The sequence below is a fragment of the Theropithecus gelada genome, chromosome 8 (assembly GCF_003255815.1).
Source record: "Theropithecus gelada isolate Dixy chromosome 8, Tgel_1.0, whole genome shotgun sequence".
Classification (NCBI taxonomy): Eukaryota; Metazoa; Chordata; class Mammalia; order Primates; family Cercopithecidae; genus Theropithecus; species Theropithecus gelada.
The window spans coordinates 54,761,737-54,780,825 of NC_037676.1; the positions used below are offsets into that span (position 1 = coordinate 54,761,737).

The 19,089-nt window shown below is 35.7% G+C and overlaps 1 protein-coding gene across 2 annotated transcripts in view; it reads right to left on the minus strand.

Moving 5' to 3' along the window:
- Positions 1-17,126: 17,126 nt before the first annotated feature.
- RB1CC1 (RB1 inducible coiled-coil 1) overlaps positions 17,127-19,089 on the minus strand; it is a 103,575-nt gene continuing 101,612 nt past the window's right edge. The window contains exon 24 of one of the 2 annotated variants that reach the window (XM_025393831.1): positions 17,127-18,511. In XM_025393831.1, the coding sequence (XP_025249616.1) occupies positions 18,434-18,511 (78 nt within the window). In that variant the 3' untranslated portion in view covers positions 17,127-18,433. The remainder of the gene's footprint in view (positions 18,512-19,089) is intronic. The other variant, XM_025393832.1, reaches the window with a different exon arrangement.

The following is a 19,089-nucleotide window of genomic DNA, read 5'->3' on the forward strand; positions in this document are numbered from 1 at the left end:
GAGGCATGATAATCACTTGAATCCTGGAGGGAGAGGTTGCAGTGAGCCAAGATCATACCACTGCACTCCAGTCTGGGCAACCAAGCAAGACCCTGTCTCAAAAAAAAAAAAAAAAAAAAAAAAAAAGGTTGAAATTTTCCCAGAAGACAAATTAAAAGCCACTCAGAAGTAGGTGAGATTAAACTGTTAAGGTAACTTTTAGAGTAGTCTGTGATTTTGACCACTGAGCGACACAATTTTGGGTTTCTGCTTTCTCTTTTGTTACATTCTCTTCAAAAGTTAAAGAAAACAGATTCCAACTCAAAATTTTGTGACATCTTTTGAGATAATTTGACCTATTTATCTATTGATTGTAGTGATTTTCTTGTTCGTTTGTATTTATTTTTAATTGTATAAAATAGTAAGCCTTTCTCATATTTGTAGAAATAATATTTCTTTGTGCAATGTTGGGCATTTCATTTTCATTATTATATGTACTAAAGAGAATTGTTCATTTGTGTGTGGAAATATCCACCTGTTTTTAATTTACAGTATTTAATCCTAGGATTCTTGTTTGTTAATGTTGTCTGCAATTCGTAGCTTCAGTTCATCTGGATATTATTTTTGGGGTATTGATGAGATGAGGAGCTAAGTTGATTTTTTTTTTTTTTTTAGAAGCAATGCAGTTGTCTCCCTTGACTAATTTTATAAAGTGTGCTGATTTGGCTAAGTTGGTCTCATTCCTCTGATACTTTATGAAAAGGATTCAGTGGACTCAGTTTCCTCCCTCTTTTAATGGTCTTGCAGTCTAAAATGATTGTTTCAGCCCCTAAGCAGAGACAGCTGAGGACCTGTTGTCACGGGAAGAAGTGAATGCCCTGATGGTGGGTGCACTGAATAGTGCTTCAGGGGTTCTACCAGGCAGATGGACAGGAGCTGGCTTTAAAAACTCGAAATAAATCATCTGGTTATCATCCTTTCATCATCAACAAAGATAAAACTGCCTTTCTCTTTTTCATGCAAATACCTCCTAGGCTATAAGCTACATCATTTAATTTTTTAAAACGGTGGATCATTTGTTTTGAGCACTGAGTCTTTTCTTGGGGTGCTGTTAATGATTGCAGCAATGTACATATTTTTTAAATGTCACCCTTGTAAAGTGTCATATTTTCCCCATTTCCTTTCTTTGAATTCCCCCCCACCCTTTTTTTTTTTTTTACCATATTAATCCTGTGAGTAGACAAAGACAAAGGATTCTGTTATCTGAAACTGCATCAGGATAGATTTAGGCTAGACACAAAGAACGTTTCCAAAATAAAATACACCTGTTTTGGGTACCTTTGCCAGCTGCTGTTCCTGCCTTCCTGGACTCATAGCCTAATTCGACAGGCATAAAAACAGGATGCTGAATTCAAGACAAACACATGCAAAGTCAGACAATAAGTAAAAAAAAAAAAAAAAAAAAAAAAAAAAAAAAATTCTAAGGCAGCTTCAGGTTTAGCAAATACCTTAAAGTAGTGGTCCAATTTGATGCTTAACATGTTTGATATTGGGAAACTAAAAGGAAGGTAGTGGCCACTTTGGAATGAGAAGAGTCAGAATCAACTGGGGTAGAGGATTGGGACCCCAGCCTCTCAACTCTATATCCCTTTCCTTTCATAGTAGATACTTAAAAGTAAATCTGTTATGAATAAAATAGATTTTACATCTGAGTTAAAGGGAGAATAATACTGCCTGTTGTAGAAAATGGGAAGTGAGGAGTAGGAGTTTGAGATGAGGTCATTTCCATTTGTCTGTAATAGTTGAATTCCTGAATAATGAATAAAGTTCATGGTCCTGACCCTGGGCTAGTTCATTAACCTCTCTACACTTCAAAGTCCTTATAAATAAAACAGAGAGAGGGAGAGAGAGAGATTTTATTTCCAGGTTGAGAAAGATGGTGAATCTAGGTCCTGACTATAAGAATTAAAGAAAGAGGAAACAAACACAAAAGATGGTTTGCCAGTCAAGACAGGTTTATTTTAGAGAAAACAAACCTGAGGGGGGTGTCTGGCAGAGTTAGGTCAGAGGTACACTCTCTTACAAAGAGTTTTTAAGGATTCAGGGTGGGAGAGTTTATCAGATGTTTGAACTGTTTCTGTGTCTCTTTGTGGTGCTTATCTGGGAGGGAGAGTTGTGTCTGTTCCCATTCATCTTTCTGCAGCTGCAGGCATACCCCCTGAGTCTGCTTTTAGCTTCCCTATTTCAGTGCACCTGAAGTGAAAGGAATGTGCTTATTAAGGCCCACTGTTTTACCGGGGCCCATTGTATGAGGGTGAAGTTTGGCAGTTACCCAAAAGACTTTCCCCTCACCTCCCTCTGTGCCCAGGTTGTCTTACCTGTGTTTTACTGTCTGCTCTTTCGGGCTGCTTGTAGTTAGAAGAGAAGTGATTTCCTTAAAATACATGAGGTTAGAAAGGGAGCTGGAACTTAAAGTGACAGTGTTTGTCCAAGATGATGGTGCTCTTGCTCTGTCACTGACTCAACTCAATTTTTGAAATTCTAGGAAAGAAATAGGTGGTTAAGATAATTTGGAGCTAAAACTCTGAACAATGCTAATCTGAACAGTGTCAACAGAAACAAAAGGGACTTAGGAGCTTGCTAAGACTTCATTTAGGGGAAAGCATGGAATGGATAGAAATAAATGAAGCCATAGACACTTATGGGAAAATAAAGCATATACATACATATACATATATATTATATATATGCATATATATGTATGTACTGAGACCCACATATATGTGAGAATATATACATCAACCATTACAATTCTTTTTAAAAAAGGAATGAGGTGGAACACACATATGAAGTCTGCGAATATGCACATTTAACCCTACTTACTCAGATGAAAATGTAGATTATATTTGGCATCTAAGAAATCCCTCTCATGCCCCTTCCTAAAAAATGGACTTCTGTCATCATAGTTCATTTGTCTATACTTGAACTTCATATAAATGAAGTAATTCAATATGTAATCATTTGTATCTGTTACCTTTAACTCATTATGTCTGTGAAATTACTTCGTGTCATATGTACCAACAATTCATTCACTTAAAGACAGGGTTGCTATGTTGCCCAGATTGGCCTCATACTCTTGCTCCTAAGGGGTCTTTCCACCTGAGTCTCCCGAATAGCTGGGACTACAGGCATGCACTACCACACCCAGCAATAATTCATTCTTTTAAACTGCTACATAATACTCTGCTGTGTGAGTATACCACAATAGATTTATGCATTCTTTTATTGCAAAGCATTTGGGTTGTTTCCAGGTTTTATCTACAAACATTATTTTACATGGCTTTTGGTGAACATACGCAGTCATTACTCTGGGGTATATATTTAACAGTGAGATTGCCATGTCGGAGTGCAGGACTACATTTAGTTGTGAAATATACTGTCACATTTTTCAAATTACTTCCCACCTGTAGTGTATGAGAATTCCAACTGCCTCCCATCTTTGCCAACAGTTGTAGTTGTTATTGTTAGTCTTTTGAATTTTAAGCATTCTAGTGGGTGTGAAGTGGTACCACATTGTGGTTTTTATTTGCATTTTCCTGATGACTGATGATGTTGAGCACTTATTAAAAATAGTCATTAAAACTGATCATTTGGTTATCCTCTTTTATGAAGAATCCATTCAACACCCAGTTTTGCCCATTTCTAAAATTTGCCTAATTGTCTTTTTCTTAGTATACATCTTGAGTCTAGGACTTGCCTTTTCACTCTCTTAATGGTGTCTTCTGATGAACAGAAGTTCTTAGTTTTCATCTAGTCCAATGTATCAATATTTTCTTTCATATTTTTAAAATTATCCTGTTTAAGAATTTTTTTTTCTTCACAGGGAAAAGAAGATATTTGTCTATGTTTTCTTCCAAAAGTTTTATTGTTGTATCTTTCCCATTTAGTTCTGTGATCCATTCCAAATAAACTTTTATGTGTCTTAAATAAACTTTGTGGATAGCATGCAGTCAAGGAGAAGGTTCATTTATTTTTCACCTAGCACCTTTTATCAAGAACACTTTCCTTTTCCTACTGAATTCAGTGGTGCCTTGGTAATAAATCAGGAGACCATATATACTATATGTGGGTCTATTTCTGTACTCCGTTTTCCACTTTTACTTTGTGAGCACAAATGAGGACTGGATTTGAAATACTGGATAGTAATTTCCCAAAATGCTATTTTTAGATTGTGACATGAATTGTTTTGTCTTGATAGAGTTCTTTTGATTCTTTTCCCTGACTTACTTTCCATCTCTTTATAAGGAAAAAGATAGCAGTGAGCTCCAGAACATGCACTGACAGTGGCAACCCTAGAATTTTTTTTCCATAAATTCTGTTGTCTTTTTCTCATACAGTTTAATAACACAAAATTTAATATGTTGCTTAATCCAATACGCAGAAAGGGAAGCGAAATCATACAAGTACTAAGGAGACTTTATTTTGCATTTTCACAATTCATATTCATTTTCTATATTCATGACAGTATATACGAACATCTAGAAATATCCTACGAATGTTTTGAGATCTGAGAGAAATATCAGATAGTGCTATAATCTAGAACTTTAACTTTTCCTATTTTTTAATGTGTAAAGAAAAATATTACATCACGTTAATGTTAACATTCAGTTATAGTTATGCAATCTCTGTTTGCAATTACACTACTTAAAATTATCTTTTAATTAGGAGAGTACATTTTTGGCTCCTGCTTGTGAATGAAAACATGAGCTACAAGAAGAAATATTTATATACACTTTGGCTGTGATATTTTTATGAACTGATTCCATATATTCTTTATAAACTGACAACTAAAAAGAACTCTCCTGGCCAGGCCTGGTGGCTCACGCCTGTAATCCCAGCATTTTGGGAGGCTAAGGTGGGTAGATCACGAGGTCAGGAGATCGAGACCATCCTGGCTAACATAGTGAAACCTTGTCCTGGCAGACTGAGGCAGGAGAATTACTTGAACCCAGGAGGGGGAGGTTGCAGTGAGCCAAGATTGTGCCACTGCACTCCAGCCTGGGTGACAGAGCGAGACTCTGTTTCTAGAAAAAAGAAAAAAAAAAAAAAGAACTCTCGCGATTTAATTATTAATCAGTTTCCCTGATGCGTCTGATGTAACTAATATACCTAATTCAGTTCTCTACAAGTACTTGGTCACTGAACTCTTAATGTCTTCTGAAAAGTTCTAATGTCCATCTCAGAATACACCTGGCTCCTATAAGGACAAATACATTAAGCAGTAAGTGCAGCTTTAATTGTAAAATTATGGATTTCTTTTTTCCCTAGATTCACTCTTGCTTCCTTGAAATGTTAGATGAGCCCTTCTAAGGTTCCACCTAACAAACACTGATAGACAGCAGCTGAGTAAATGACAGCTATTCAATAGTTTAGACAAAGAAGGTTCTGTTAAGATAAACTTAGAGTAACTGGGCATTGTTCATTAGAAGCCAATTTGGGCTACTTATCACTGTGGAATGTCTACGGTTTGTTGCATTCACGACATATGCAAAGTAAAGACCAAAAAGGAACCTCAGTTTTGCCTGAGATCTTTCTGTGAAGATCTTAGTTTTTAAGATAAGCCAAATACAGCTAAAGGAGATAGATGTGGAAGAAGTGACAAAGCTAATCACTTTCTCAGTTCAATTATTTTTGAAGCATGTAAACTACCTTAAGAAATGTTGCTGAGCGTGGTGGCTCACGCCTGTAATCCCAGCACTTTGGGAGGCCTAGGCAGGCAGATCACCTGAGGTTGGGAGTTGGACACCAGCCTGACCAACATGGAGAAACTCCATCTCTACTAAAAATACAAAATTAGCGGGTGTGATGGTGCACGCCTGTAATTCCAGCTATTGGGGAGGCTGAGGCAGGAGAATCGCTTGAACCCTGGAAGCAGAGGTTGCAGTGAGCTCAGATCGCACCATTGCACTCTAGCCTGGGCAACAAGAGCAAAACTCTATCTCAAAAAAAAAAAAAAAAAAAAGAAATGGTTATGAGGTTTATGAGGCATTTCTGTAACAATCCAAAAAGGGCTCATTTAAATTTTAATAAGTAATCCTCACAGTTTAAAGAACTTGTCTCATTTGGAAAGAAAAAAATAAACGTGTGCTTTAAGGTTAGTTCTCTAAAATATTTAATTCCTATGGGGAAGAAAAACCTCTATATTTCATATATATCATGCTTTCCTTAACAACTAGTTTTAGAAAAAAGCAAAATTGAACTGTGAAAATAAAAAAGATCACTCCCAGTGAATGATTTAAATTATTTTAAAAATTAATTTATATTTGAGATGGGAGTCACTCTGTCATCCAGGTTGGAGTGCAGTGGCGCAATCTTAGCTCACTGCAGCCTCTGCCTTCTGGGTACAAGCAATTTTCCTGCCTCAGCCTCCCGAGTAACTGGGATTACGGGTGTCCATGACCATGCCTGGATAATTTTTCTATTTTTAGTAGAGACGGGGTTTCACCATGTTGGCCAGGCTGGTCTTGAACTCCTGACTTCAAGTGATCTGCCTGCCTCCACCTCCCAAAGTGCTGGGATTACAGATGTGAGCCACTGTGCTTGGCATGAATGATTTAAATTAAAATAAAGATTAAAGTATTTGAAAATATATTTGTTAAAATTATTTTCAAACACAAAATGTGTATACTAAATAATCTTTAGATGTTGCTAAACCATCATTAATTTAATTTCACTTTTTTGAGATAGAGTCTTGCTCTGTCACCCAGGCTGGAGTGCCAGGCTGGAGTGCACGATCTCAGTTCACTGCAGCCTCCACCTTCGTGGTTCGAGCAATTCTCCTGCCTTGGCCTCCCAAGTAGCTGGGATTACAGGCATGCACCACCGTATCCGGCTAATTTTTGTATTTTTAGTAGAGATGGGGTTTCATCACATTGGTCAGGCCGGTCTTGAACTCCTGACCTCGGGTGATCTGCCTGCCTCGGCCTGCCAAAGTGCTGGGATTATGGGCATAAGCCACCACGCCCAGCCTAAACCACCATTAATTTTAGGATGAAAAGTTAAATATTTTATTTGTAAAAGCTTTTTTTTGTTGTTTTTGTTTTGTTTTGAGACACAGTCTCTTTCTGTAGCCAAGGATGGAGTGCAGTGGTGTGATCACTCATGACTCACTGCAGTCTTGACCTCCTTGGCTTGAGCAATTTTCCCACCTCAAGTGATCCTCCCACCTCAGCCTACTGAGTAGCTTGGGACCACAGGCGCATGCCACTATGCCTGGCTAATTTTTTGCTTTTTGTAGACACGGTGTTTATTTTGCCCAGGCTGGTCTCACACTCCTGGGCTCAAGCAATCCTCCCTCAGCCTCCCAAAGTGCTGGGACTACAAGCATGAGCCACCACATTTGGCCCACTTTTCATTTTTAAAAGATAAATACAATCTTTATCCCAAAGGAAAACAGGGAAGAGAGTAGAAATGCATTTTAGTGCCTTCTTAAATACATAGGTGTCTTCTCCCACATCTGAGCAACTTTTTATGGGATTTGGTGATGGGGTGAGGTAGGGTGGAGAGCTTACACGCCTTTTTTTGTAAAGAAAGATAATAACAGCAGTATTGACATTGAAGCCTAGAAAGACACCCTGCAACTTCTAATCAGTGTTTTGAAAGTATGTGGAAGCTTTCTGAAATCTTTCTAGGAATATGTAAATATTTCTACAGCCCTTTCAATATGCAAAAATACTTTTACTTCTTCTCATTGTGTACACCACAGTAAGTTGTGAGGATTATTTCTTATAGATAGGGAAATTAAAGCTAAAAAAAAAAAGTTGCATAGGCTAACCAGTAATTTACTTTATAATCAGGGTTTCAACCCAGGTCTATAAACCAAAAGTGTTCTGCACCTTGTCAGAATGTGACATTGTATCATATCTACAATTCTAGGCAGCAGGAGCTGCATAAAACACTGGAATTTTCTGGAGGAAAGTGGTTCTGGAGATGTCTAAGCTTAAAATATTTACCAAATAATGAGGTCTATGTTTGACTCAAGCATTTTTGAGGTTCAACTATAGACACTGATGATGTGGACCTACTGATAAGCTTGGGCGAGGTGCAGTACTGACATTCTAATGAGCAGAAGGTAAACTGCAAGCTGTAGACACAGGCAGTTTCACCTTGCCTTCAGTGCACTCAGAGTGACTTTTCTAAGCATTAGGCTTCAGCATTGTTATGGTCTATTGGTTAAGCGTAATGGATTCACTTTGTTTGATTAGGTTCAGATTTTTCTTTAGAGCGGAGGTTGTATTTCTTTCAAGTACAAGGACTAGATCCAGGTAAAATGACAAAGGTCGGCCTTGCAAATAAATTCTAGCTCTTGGGTATTAACTCTGAAAATGTGGACTCCTTTCTGTAGTAGTGCATTTCATATTACAAGAGGCCCACTGCAGAAAATAGTCAGCACACTATTTATGTGATGAACCATATCCTTTCAAGGTATGTTCGACTGTCTCTTCTTACATTAATGTACTTGCTCCAGGAAGGAGTCAAGGCAACCACCAGTAACATCCAACTTACTATTAATCTTGAATATATGATCTCTTGAAAAGGTTTGAAAAGAGCTTGTGAGAAAGGCAGACACAGTGGCTCACGCCTGTAATCCCAGCACTTTGGGAGGCAGAGGTGGGAGAATTGCTTTAGTCCGGGAGTTCAAGTCCAACCTGGGTAACATAGCAAGACCCTGTCTGTAGTATAAAAAGTAAATTAGTTGGGCGTAGTGGCAAACACCTGTAGTTACAGCTACTCGGGTGGCTAAGGTGGGAGAATTGCTTGGGCCTGGGAGGTTGAAGCTGCAGTGATTGTGCCCAGTACACTCCAGCCTGGGCGACACAGTGAGACCCCATGCCAAAAAAGAAAAAAATATTTTAAAAAGGCTTGCGAGAAAATATCATACAAAATAACTTCAATGAATTGATATTCTAGTCACTTTCCATTTTGCAATTGTAGGCATTTTGCTTTGGCCCTTCTAATCAAAATAATTTCTGTTAATGTGAGTACAAAGATCATTTTGATGTCAGGCGTTATTTAATGAAGATTTTTCTGAACCTCATTCTAATCATAAACTTCTAGTGATGTGCCCTGAATTAAAATAATTAGAAATAATATTGTAGTGAGGCACTGAACAGGTATTTCAGTATGTCAAAAGTTGGAATTTTCCACATTTATGTTAACAATTTGGGCTATTTCCAGTTCCAGGATGGTTTAATAGACAAATGCTAAAGAGAACACACAAACAGAATCAGGCACCCCGTACGGCCTGAATAACATTAGACAAGTTTTTTTAAAATATCAATAATTATCTAAAGAAACAGTCTAAGAGTCTGTGGATGTGTGGCTAGGATTTTAAAACAATGGGCAGTCCAACCAAGATAATGTGGACTCGGCTGTAGTCTCAGAGATATAACTACACTATAATTACAGTCTCAAAAAAGCTAACACCTGAAAAATTGAAAAAGACAGCATGAACCCAACAGGGATGAGAAAGTGACCTAGAGAAGGGTGCTGGGGGAAGGAAGACATGTGTGAGCTACACTGAGAAGGCACGTCCACCCACATTAGGCTACCACAGCTGGGCCATTAGGGCACCCGACTACTAACTCTTGCTACCATTTTCAGCTTTCCAGTCAACGTTTTGGTAATTCTGCTTTCCAACAAAAAGAAATAATCCATTTATTAGCATATTTTTCTTGGCAACTACATCTTTTTGATTTATAACAGTATCAAACCCCGCATGACATGCCCTGCATGTATACAACATGGAAAAACTAGTAGTAAATTATAAAATTTTTCAATTTCAAAAAAGTTTGATGAAAACACACATAAAAGGAAAGAGATTTCTATCTTTCAAGCAAAGAGATGACAATACATGCACACACGTGTGCTCTAAATGTGGAGAAACATCTTGACATTCCAGTTATATTCACAAGCCTCTACTCACCTCCCGATCCTCTGAACTAGGGATTGTTGCTAGTTCATGATGTGAGATTTCAACTACCTCAAATGAGAATACTCTGTAACAGTAAATGGCTGTTTAATAAAATTAACATTTGATTGTTTGAAAAGCCTCTCTGATGTCTTAGGAGTGCACAATTGTTCATGGTCATCGCTAGTTAATGTGGAGGTCATCTGGGAAATAACAGGTTTCAGAGTTAGGCAGTGACCTCTGTCATACTCCTGCTTCACATGGGAGTATCAGGACCAGAGAGGTGAGAGAATTATCTTATGGAGTAGCATTTTTAGATGCTCTTACTTATGAAGTTATTTAATAAAATACTATTATTTGTAAGGCACTTCAAAATATTTTAAATATGCACAATTGCCTTTAGTGCTAATTGTTAAAAGGAAGAGCCCTCTGGTAAGATTTCCAGTGTGAGACGGCCATCGTCAGTGTTTAAAGAGTAAGTCGCTCACTCATGCTTCCCTGTATTCTTTGATGGCTATACACTAAACTGGGGGAATATTAATAAAAAAAATGCATTACTTTTAGAAAAGATCTAAGCATATGGTGGCATGAAAACAGAAAGGAAAAGGCACAGATTTTTACTGTACTACGGAGAGCCTACTTTAAAGGTGACATGTTGACAACTCCAGGAGTCGTTACTTCTCAATCAGGTAGAATGTAGAGATAAACTTTTAAGAAATGACTAGGCCAGAAATTGCTGAAAGAATGCAGTTATAGTGTATGCTTGTGAAGATAAGCTTCATACTTTTGGAGAAGTTTAAGAACTCATTCTTTAAGAAACTAGGCAATTCATGTTAGAAGCCTGGGCTGGTTAAGGACCCCACTGATAGAATTCCAAAGAGATTTCAAATGACACCTATATTAACTCCTCACTAATACTACAACTATTAGAGGAATTAATTGATGGTATTTCCAGAGCAGTCTAAGAAAAGGATATTACACCACTGATTTGGAACTAGATTGTCAAAAGCATCTTTGCTATTAGGTCCCACAAAACTGGAGAGTTCATTCCAAAGCAAAACATAACAGTTGTAAAAATAGCTCTTGAGAGCCTAGTGTTGCAAATTCTTAAAATTGTCAACATTTAAAACTTTAGTGATGGTTTCGTACAGTTAGAGGGATTCCTGTCTCTAGAAGGCCAAAGGGTGACATCGTTAAAATGGTTCACTGGCACAGTATTTCAATGGGACATAGACACTGGGTAAAGAGGTAGTCCTATGTGCATTCTTACAGGACATCTATGTTATATTACTGCTTTGATTAGAAGAGTACATGGAGGACTAATCTTGCATTTTGTTATCTTGAGGCTTGCTACTTGTTTCTACTAACATTAGAATTGGTATTGCTATTAAGCTTCATTTTAAGGTGGTAATGAAACAAACAGGTGGAGCTCTAACTGGCTTCCAAGTCTGAGACACTTAAGAAATATGTAAACCCAAATAGCTAACAGCTGACTGTTCAGTCTCATTACCACTATGTTAAGAATTGTTTGAAATAACTTCCATCTTACCCATAAAGATGATAAACTACACAAAGCAGTTTTTAAAAATGGCCAAAGACAGCTTATGTCCTAAGAGTATGACTAACATAAGAGCTATCAATTAGTCTACATATTAATGTTTTCACAGCTTTCCAGTTTTTACTAAGTAAAACTGATAAATCTATGAAAATTAGATTTTAAAGTAAACATTACCAAATTTGGTTGCCTTTAGGCATCATTAAATCATATGCTAAAAACAAACAAACAAACTCCAAGTATACATATAAATTTTTATCTACATCTTAAAGGGCAATAGCTATTTTAGACCTAACTTAAAAAGAAATGTGATTTTAAAAAGATCACAATTTCCTTGCAGCTACTCTTATACTTTGACTCTGGGTTGGCTCTGTGACTTACTTTGACCAAGTGACATGACTTCCAAGCTTCTTTTGCTGCCACTGTTTAAGAAACCCCAGGCATTTTGATAGAGGCTCAGAAGGAACCAAGGCATCCGTTCCAGATATGATTGCAGTCACATGTGCAAATGGTTATTTTAAGCCAGCAAGTGTAGGAATGAACAGTCACACAACATACACCTGATACAGAAATTAGCACCAACAGTGAAACTGCTGCCCTAACAAAAACTTAGAACACATGACACTGCCTCACAAAGGCTGTAATAGTGAACAAAATTGTACTAGCAGAGGCTGGAAAAGTAAAGAAACTGCTACTGAAAGCTGGAAAGACAGGAACTTGTGTCTTGTGGTGGCAAAACAACTGGCGAAACTATGAAGTTGTGATTCTGGCTAAGGTGGTTTCCAGGAAATGTTCAAAGCATCAATTGGCTTATTTTGGCTCTGTATAGTAAGGCATGGGAAGACAGAGATGAAACAGAGAATCTGTTCTGCTGGGTTGGATCCAGTCTCTGCAGCAAGTTGAAAATTCTCAAAAGACAGTGTTTCAGGGTAAGGATAGAATCAAGCCTGTGGCTGTTATGCCCTTTGCTATGACTTCAGATTTAAGTCATAAACCTAACAGACCTTCTTATGTAGACAAAAGGTGCTCCTGGGAATCTTGTTTTCCCATAGTACACTAGCCTTCCAGAGAGGTCTGCGTGAATTACGACTTAACTTTTAGAGAACTCCAGTCAGTTTTATAGGAAACCCAAAGTTTTTAAGGAAACTATACTTTGCTGAACACATATAAAGATATTTAAAAATGAAAAGGGCCTCAAGGCCCCCAACTTTGAACAAACAGGAAATAAATAATCTATTGTATAAGTCAACCTCAGAGCATCTGAGGCAAATGCTGCAGTATTAATTTTGAGCAAATGTATTCTTTAGTCCCTTTTTGTTCTCTTGGGCCCATGCATTAAAGTAACGACATTCAGTGATTAAACTATTTCAACCACTAGAAGAAATTAAGGTACACACTGAAATATTTCCCAATTGGAAAATCACTGTTAGAAGTCAGAAGTGATCAATTTGACTCCTAGATGAGATTATAATTCTGCAACAGTGGCCAAGTCACTAAAGTCTCTGAGCCTGTTAGGCCAGTAGTAATGTCACAGAAAATAGATTAGGACCCTCAGAGAATTGGTCCCTCCACTTAAAGTACCTGATGCAAAAGTCCTGTACAAAATACTAGCAAATTGAGTTCAGCAGCATATCAAAAGGATAATATAATGACCAAGTGAGATCTATTCGCAGAATGCAAGGATGAGTCAACATACAAAAATCAATTGACATATTACACTAACAGAATAAAGAAAAAGTCCCATATAATCATCTCAATTTAGGCAGGAAAAGCATTTGACAAAATTCAACACTTTTTTCATGATAGAAAACGATGACAACAACACTCAACAAACTCAGAAGAAAACATCTTCAACTAAAAGATCATATGTGAAAAACCCAAGCTATCATCATACTGTTATGGTGAAAGACTAAAAGTTTTTTCTGTAAAATCAGGAACAAGATAAGGATGTATATTTTCACCATATCTGCTTGACACAGTATTGAAATTCTAGCCAGAGAAATAAGGCAAGAAAAAGAAATAAAAGGCATCCAAACTGGAAAGGAAGATGTACAACCATCCGAATTTGTAGACAATCTGAAAATCCCAAAGAATACATGACACATATATACATAAATGGTAGAGCTAATAAATTCAGCAAAGTTTCAGAGTACAAGATCAACACACAAAAATCAGTTATGTTTCTTTACCCAAGCAATGAATAATATAAGGAAATTAAGAAAACATTTCATTCACAGCAGCACCAAAAAGAACAAAATACCTAGGAATAAATAAACAGAGGCAAAAGTCCTGTACACTGAAAACTACAAATTTTGGTGCAAAAAAAATTAGACACAAGTGGAAATATTTTGTGTTCATGGATGGTAGACTTAATATTGTTAAGATGGCAACATTCCCCCAATGTGAGCCACAGACTGAATGCAATCCCTATCAAAACACCAATGACTTTTTTTCCAAAATGGAAAAATACCAACCCTAAAATTCATATTGAAGGTGATGGAACCCCTAAGAGCCAAAACAATCTTGGGGAAAAAAAAGTTGAACTCATACTTTCAGATTTCAAAATTTATTACAAAGCTACAGTAATAAAAACACTATCATTCTTTATAAGAATAGTCTCTACAAGTGGTGCTGAGATTACTGGATAGCCAGCCACATGCAAGAGAATGAAGTTGGATCTCTACCTCATACCACACACAAAAATTAACTCAAAATGGAACAACCTAAATATAAAAGAGAATACTATAAAACTCTTAGAAGAAAATATATAAGTAAATCTTTATAACCTTGGATTTGGCAATGGATTCTTAAGTTGTGTCACTAATAAAATACTTCTAAATCATGAGTTTAGTATCCAGAAAATATAAAGAACTCTTACAAATCAATAGTAAAACAAGACAAACTAAAAAACAGGCCAAGAGCTTGAATAGATATTTCTCCAATGAAGACACACAAATGACCCACAAGCAAGTAACACTCACTAAAATGGCCATAATTTTTTTTTTTTTTAAAAAAAAAAAAAACAAGAAGTGATAGCAAGCATATGAAAAACTTGGAGCCCTCATACATTGCTGGTAAGAGTGTAAAATGTTTCAGCCACTGTTGGAAACAATGTGGCTGTTCTTCAGAAAGTTAAACATAGTATTACCATATTTTCTAACAATTCTCTTAGGATATACCCAAAAGAATTGAAAACAGATAGCCATGTACATATGTGTTTTCATAGCAGCACTAGTAACTAAAGCCAAAAACCTAAATGTTTATGAAGAGGTGAATGAATAAAGAGATTATGGGATATACACACACACACACACACATATATATATATAATGGAATATTATTTAGCCATAAAAAATTAAGTATTGATACTGTTCATTTTCAAATTACTAACTTTATGTGAATTTCATCTCAATATAAAAAAATGAAACAAAAAGGACTAAGTTAGATGATTTCTAAGATTTCATAAAGGTTTAAAATTATAAGTCTATAATTCTTCCTTATTTTCTGGATACAGAAGTTCAGCAGTTTAATGCCCTACTCTTGAATATGAGGAGACAAGCCAGGATCATAAGACATTTGAGGAACACTTCCAACATGAAATAAAGACTAAATGAGAAAAAAAGAGCATGGAAGACAACAGAGAGAATAGAAGAAAATTAGAAAACACTAATTTGTATTTTCAGAGTTAAAAAAACAAAACAAAACAAAACAGATGCATAGGATTCATGAAAAGGTGATCAGCAATCTTGTAAGTTAAAGCCATAGTTGTCAACGCAAAATTCAATGACATGGCTTAAAAGACACATTGCGCAAACTCCCAGACAACACTAGAATATTAATTAAATAGAATGTAGGAGATAATATAAAAAGACATTTTCTAAAAAAAAAAAAAACAAAAACAAAAACAAAAAAACTCCCTTAGTGCTACAGGACATACATCTCTAGGCTGAAAGGGTTCTCTGATTGCCTAGTACTAAGAATGGTTGGGGGTTGGCAACTGCAAGACATTATCATCAAACACAATCTATAAAAGAACACAGATGGAATGGTATTAGATTTCACAATACCCCAAACGACAGAAGACAATGTCTGCAAAGAAATGACACTGTTAAACTATCAATCATGAGCCTACTTACAGAGGTTCAGAAAATTTATTTCACGAATTCTTTCCTAGGAAGTCACTTAATCAAAACCTCTAGTACGAAAGAGAAGAGAGTCCATGAAATGCAGCTTCCTAACAAAAATGTTAAGGAAAGTCCTAGAATATGAAATAGCTTAAAGAGCAAACAGATGTTTGAAGCAGAACAGTTCCACAATGGAGGTCTGAGAAAAGTGGCTTGATAGACTAAATATGAAGCAGCATCTGCATCTGAAAATACTGAAGCTATGATAACTACAAGGTAACAGCACAATAAGAAAGAAAATAAAAAATCTTCAAATAAAAATCTGTGGGCAGTACAAGAAAAAGTAATCGTCTTAAGTCGTCATAATGCGAATCTTAATGCACAAACTAGAACGTAATAAAGTATACAGGAAAGACAGAAGTGGGCAAGTTATGAAAGAACTAAATCTTATATGAGAAAGTCAATTAAAAATGTACATGGATTTATCAAAATATCAGCATAGCCATATAATTTGGTACTCCATATACAAATGTCTTTACAAGTAAAAGTAATTGCCTCTAGGTGGCAAAATTTGGGAAACAGGACAGGGATCTTGGGGTGTATTATTTTTTGGAAAGAATGTGCATGTGTTTGTATCTTGACAATTTTAAAAAATCAATAAAAATGACCGTTCATATGATTTTTGCTCATTCTTAGTATATCCACTCACCTTTGCCAAAATAAATCAATCTATGTAATTCGTGTGCTTAAAGTTTATGTGTAAAATGTGATTTAAATCTTCACTTATGTAATAAAAGGAGCTACATTTCCATGCAAGTCTGAATAGTACCTTACAGGTTTGATTGTATTACATAAAGAAATCTTTATAATAGCTAACACATGTTGAGTGCTTAGCATATGCCTGAAATTGTTCAAAGCCCTTTACACTTACAATTCTTAATCTGCAAAATATCCCTCTGAGGCAGGTCCTATTATTACCCCATTTTAGACATGAGAAAACTGAGGTTCAGAGTTTATGGAACTCACCTAAAGTTAATGTTAGATCTAGAACTGGAAGTGAGGTACCCTAATGCCAAAGATGAGGGTACACCACCTTTACCCAAAGCTAATAACTCAGTTGATGAGTTTAGATTTCCAAGTTTCATTTCTCTTCAACTTTTTAACTAAGAAAATTATTTCATTTTTTTGTGCTTTATAAAGATACATGTGAACAATAACAAGACAGACACAAAACAGCATATAAGGAAACTATAGGCAACAATCTCAATCTTCAACAGCAATATTAATAATGATTTGATTTGATATCATGTGTCACAAAAATTCCACAGTACAATGACCACATATGAAATTTGAAGAGTACCAATTAAGTCAAAATGGCCTAGCTGGCAGATTCATTTAGACCTAACCAGATCTGCTTCACAAAATCGCCCTCTATATAAAGTTATTGCTTTAACAGTCTTTGCATAAAGATGTCATGGAAAGATTAAATAGAAACATGTGAAATCATTTGTTCATTTATTCATTAACTTGTCAAATTCAGTTTTCTATACACTATGATGTTTATTCCATTTTGTACTATTAGATACACATATTTAAAAAAATATTTAACTTATTTTTATGAAGAAATTAAATATTTTCTGAAAAAGAATTATTTTATTATTGTTCTCTAGCAACAGACCTCAAACAATTCTCATCCAACTCAACTAACTCATTTAAATAACTTTGCTCAATGGCAACTTCTCTAAAGATCTAGTTTACACAATTCTATTCTACATAACACTGTTTACCCTGTTACATAGTATATAGTTAAAGAACATTTTTGTAATAAACATGTTTCTCTTTGATATGATACATAACAATATTTTCACACTTCCCAGCAATCACTCAAATATATTAAAAATGTATCCTTCTTTAAAAGGCACACACATTTACAGGTTCAAATCTTTATTGTTTTAAAATTGTACAGTTCTTTTACAATACAATATTTTGTTATTTAAATGACCTCTAAATGGTTAATGTGCAATGAATATCTTTTGTTCTGAAACTCAACCATGAATTACGATTTCATCAATATGATTATTCTAGAGTCATAAAGATGTTGGGAAGGTTTGAGTCTGCATTTGAAATGGTTAGTAGCACAGACTCTTCCCTTTAGAACCCAGATGACCAATCCATTGAAAGTGCTTTTGAAGATTGCTGATTATTTATGGCTGATCTTAAAATCAGTCAATCAAATTACAGTTCCTTTTTTTTTGAAACATCAAAGGGCATTTAAGAAAACTGAAACAATTTGCTTTAGTAATCTACTGAGGCAAACTCAAAATGATTATCTGCATGCAATAACACTCCTCTTTAGTTTTGAAGAATTTATACATTTTATAAAGAATGTGTTAAAGAGTGCAAGTATTCTGATACTGATTTCACAAAAGGACAAATGCTGGTAATAATAACATTTAACATCTAAGTTCAAGCTAGTGTATATTTAACAGGCAATTAATATGGCTCATCATAAGCCACAATGCACAAGGTATGCCCTTTGAGAAAATGAACTAGTTTGGTCCGCATTTCTAGAGTTGTCTGGGTAAAAACAAAAAACAAAAACCATTTTAATTCAGCCAAGGATTTTGATGAATTAATTATTCCTAAAATGAAGCCAGTTAAAAAGTAAATGATGTACACCAATGAAGCATATTGTCACGCTGACTTTTGCATAAAAAGATGGCCTGCTGTTTTTGGAGTGATGAATGAGCACTGCAGGACAAATCAGGAAAAAAAGTCATAGAATGTATTAATTTTGTCCATAAGTTATACTTTCTTATTCCATGATACGGCTTTCACTCTGTAAAACTTTGTCCCCAAAGGAACTTTAAATCTGTTTTGTGCCTAAGAGGGAAAGAAAAAAATGGAATCACTAAAATGATTAAACCACATCTCTCTCTCTCTCACACACACACACACACACCCCAAAAACAAAAAGAAACAAAAAAATAAACAAACGATATCACACAAATACCCTCCTATCACATTACTCATTGCTGAGTATTGAAGGGTTGGAGGGATGTGATGGTCTTTATCAAACTATGTAAGATCTACCCCTCACCAACAAAGAATATATTGAGTGAATAGCAAAGACAAAGTTGGTAGCCACTGCTAAAGACTATAATACAAAGTGAGCCATACATCATTATTTTAAGTATCAAAGAAACCTCAATACTATATGGTTCAAGTTCGATTCATGTTTTGTACATCGAGGCCCCAAATTATAGTGAGTCAAGAAGAATGCTCAGAAGGTTTCACTGATTATAGAGCACTGATATTGTTACACAATCAGTCCAATTTTTAAGTCACCAAATACTTTAGACTACCTTTCTTTAATGGGGGTAGAGTATGAAAATAATAAAACATCAACTGTATTTACAAATAAAATTCCCTTTTTGTCACTAGTTATGCAGGGATTTTTT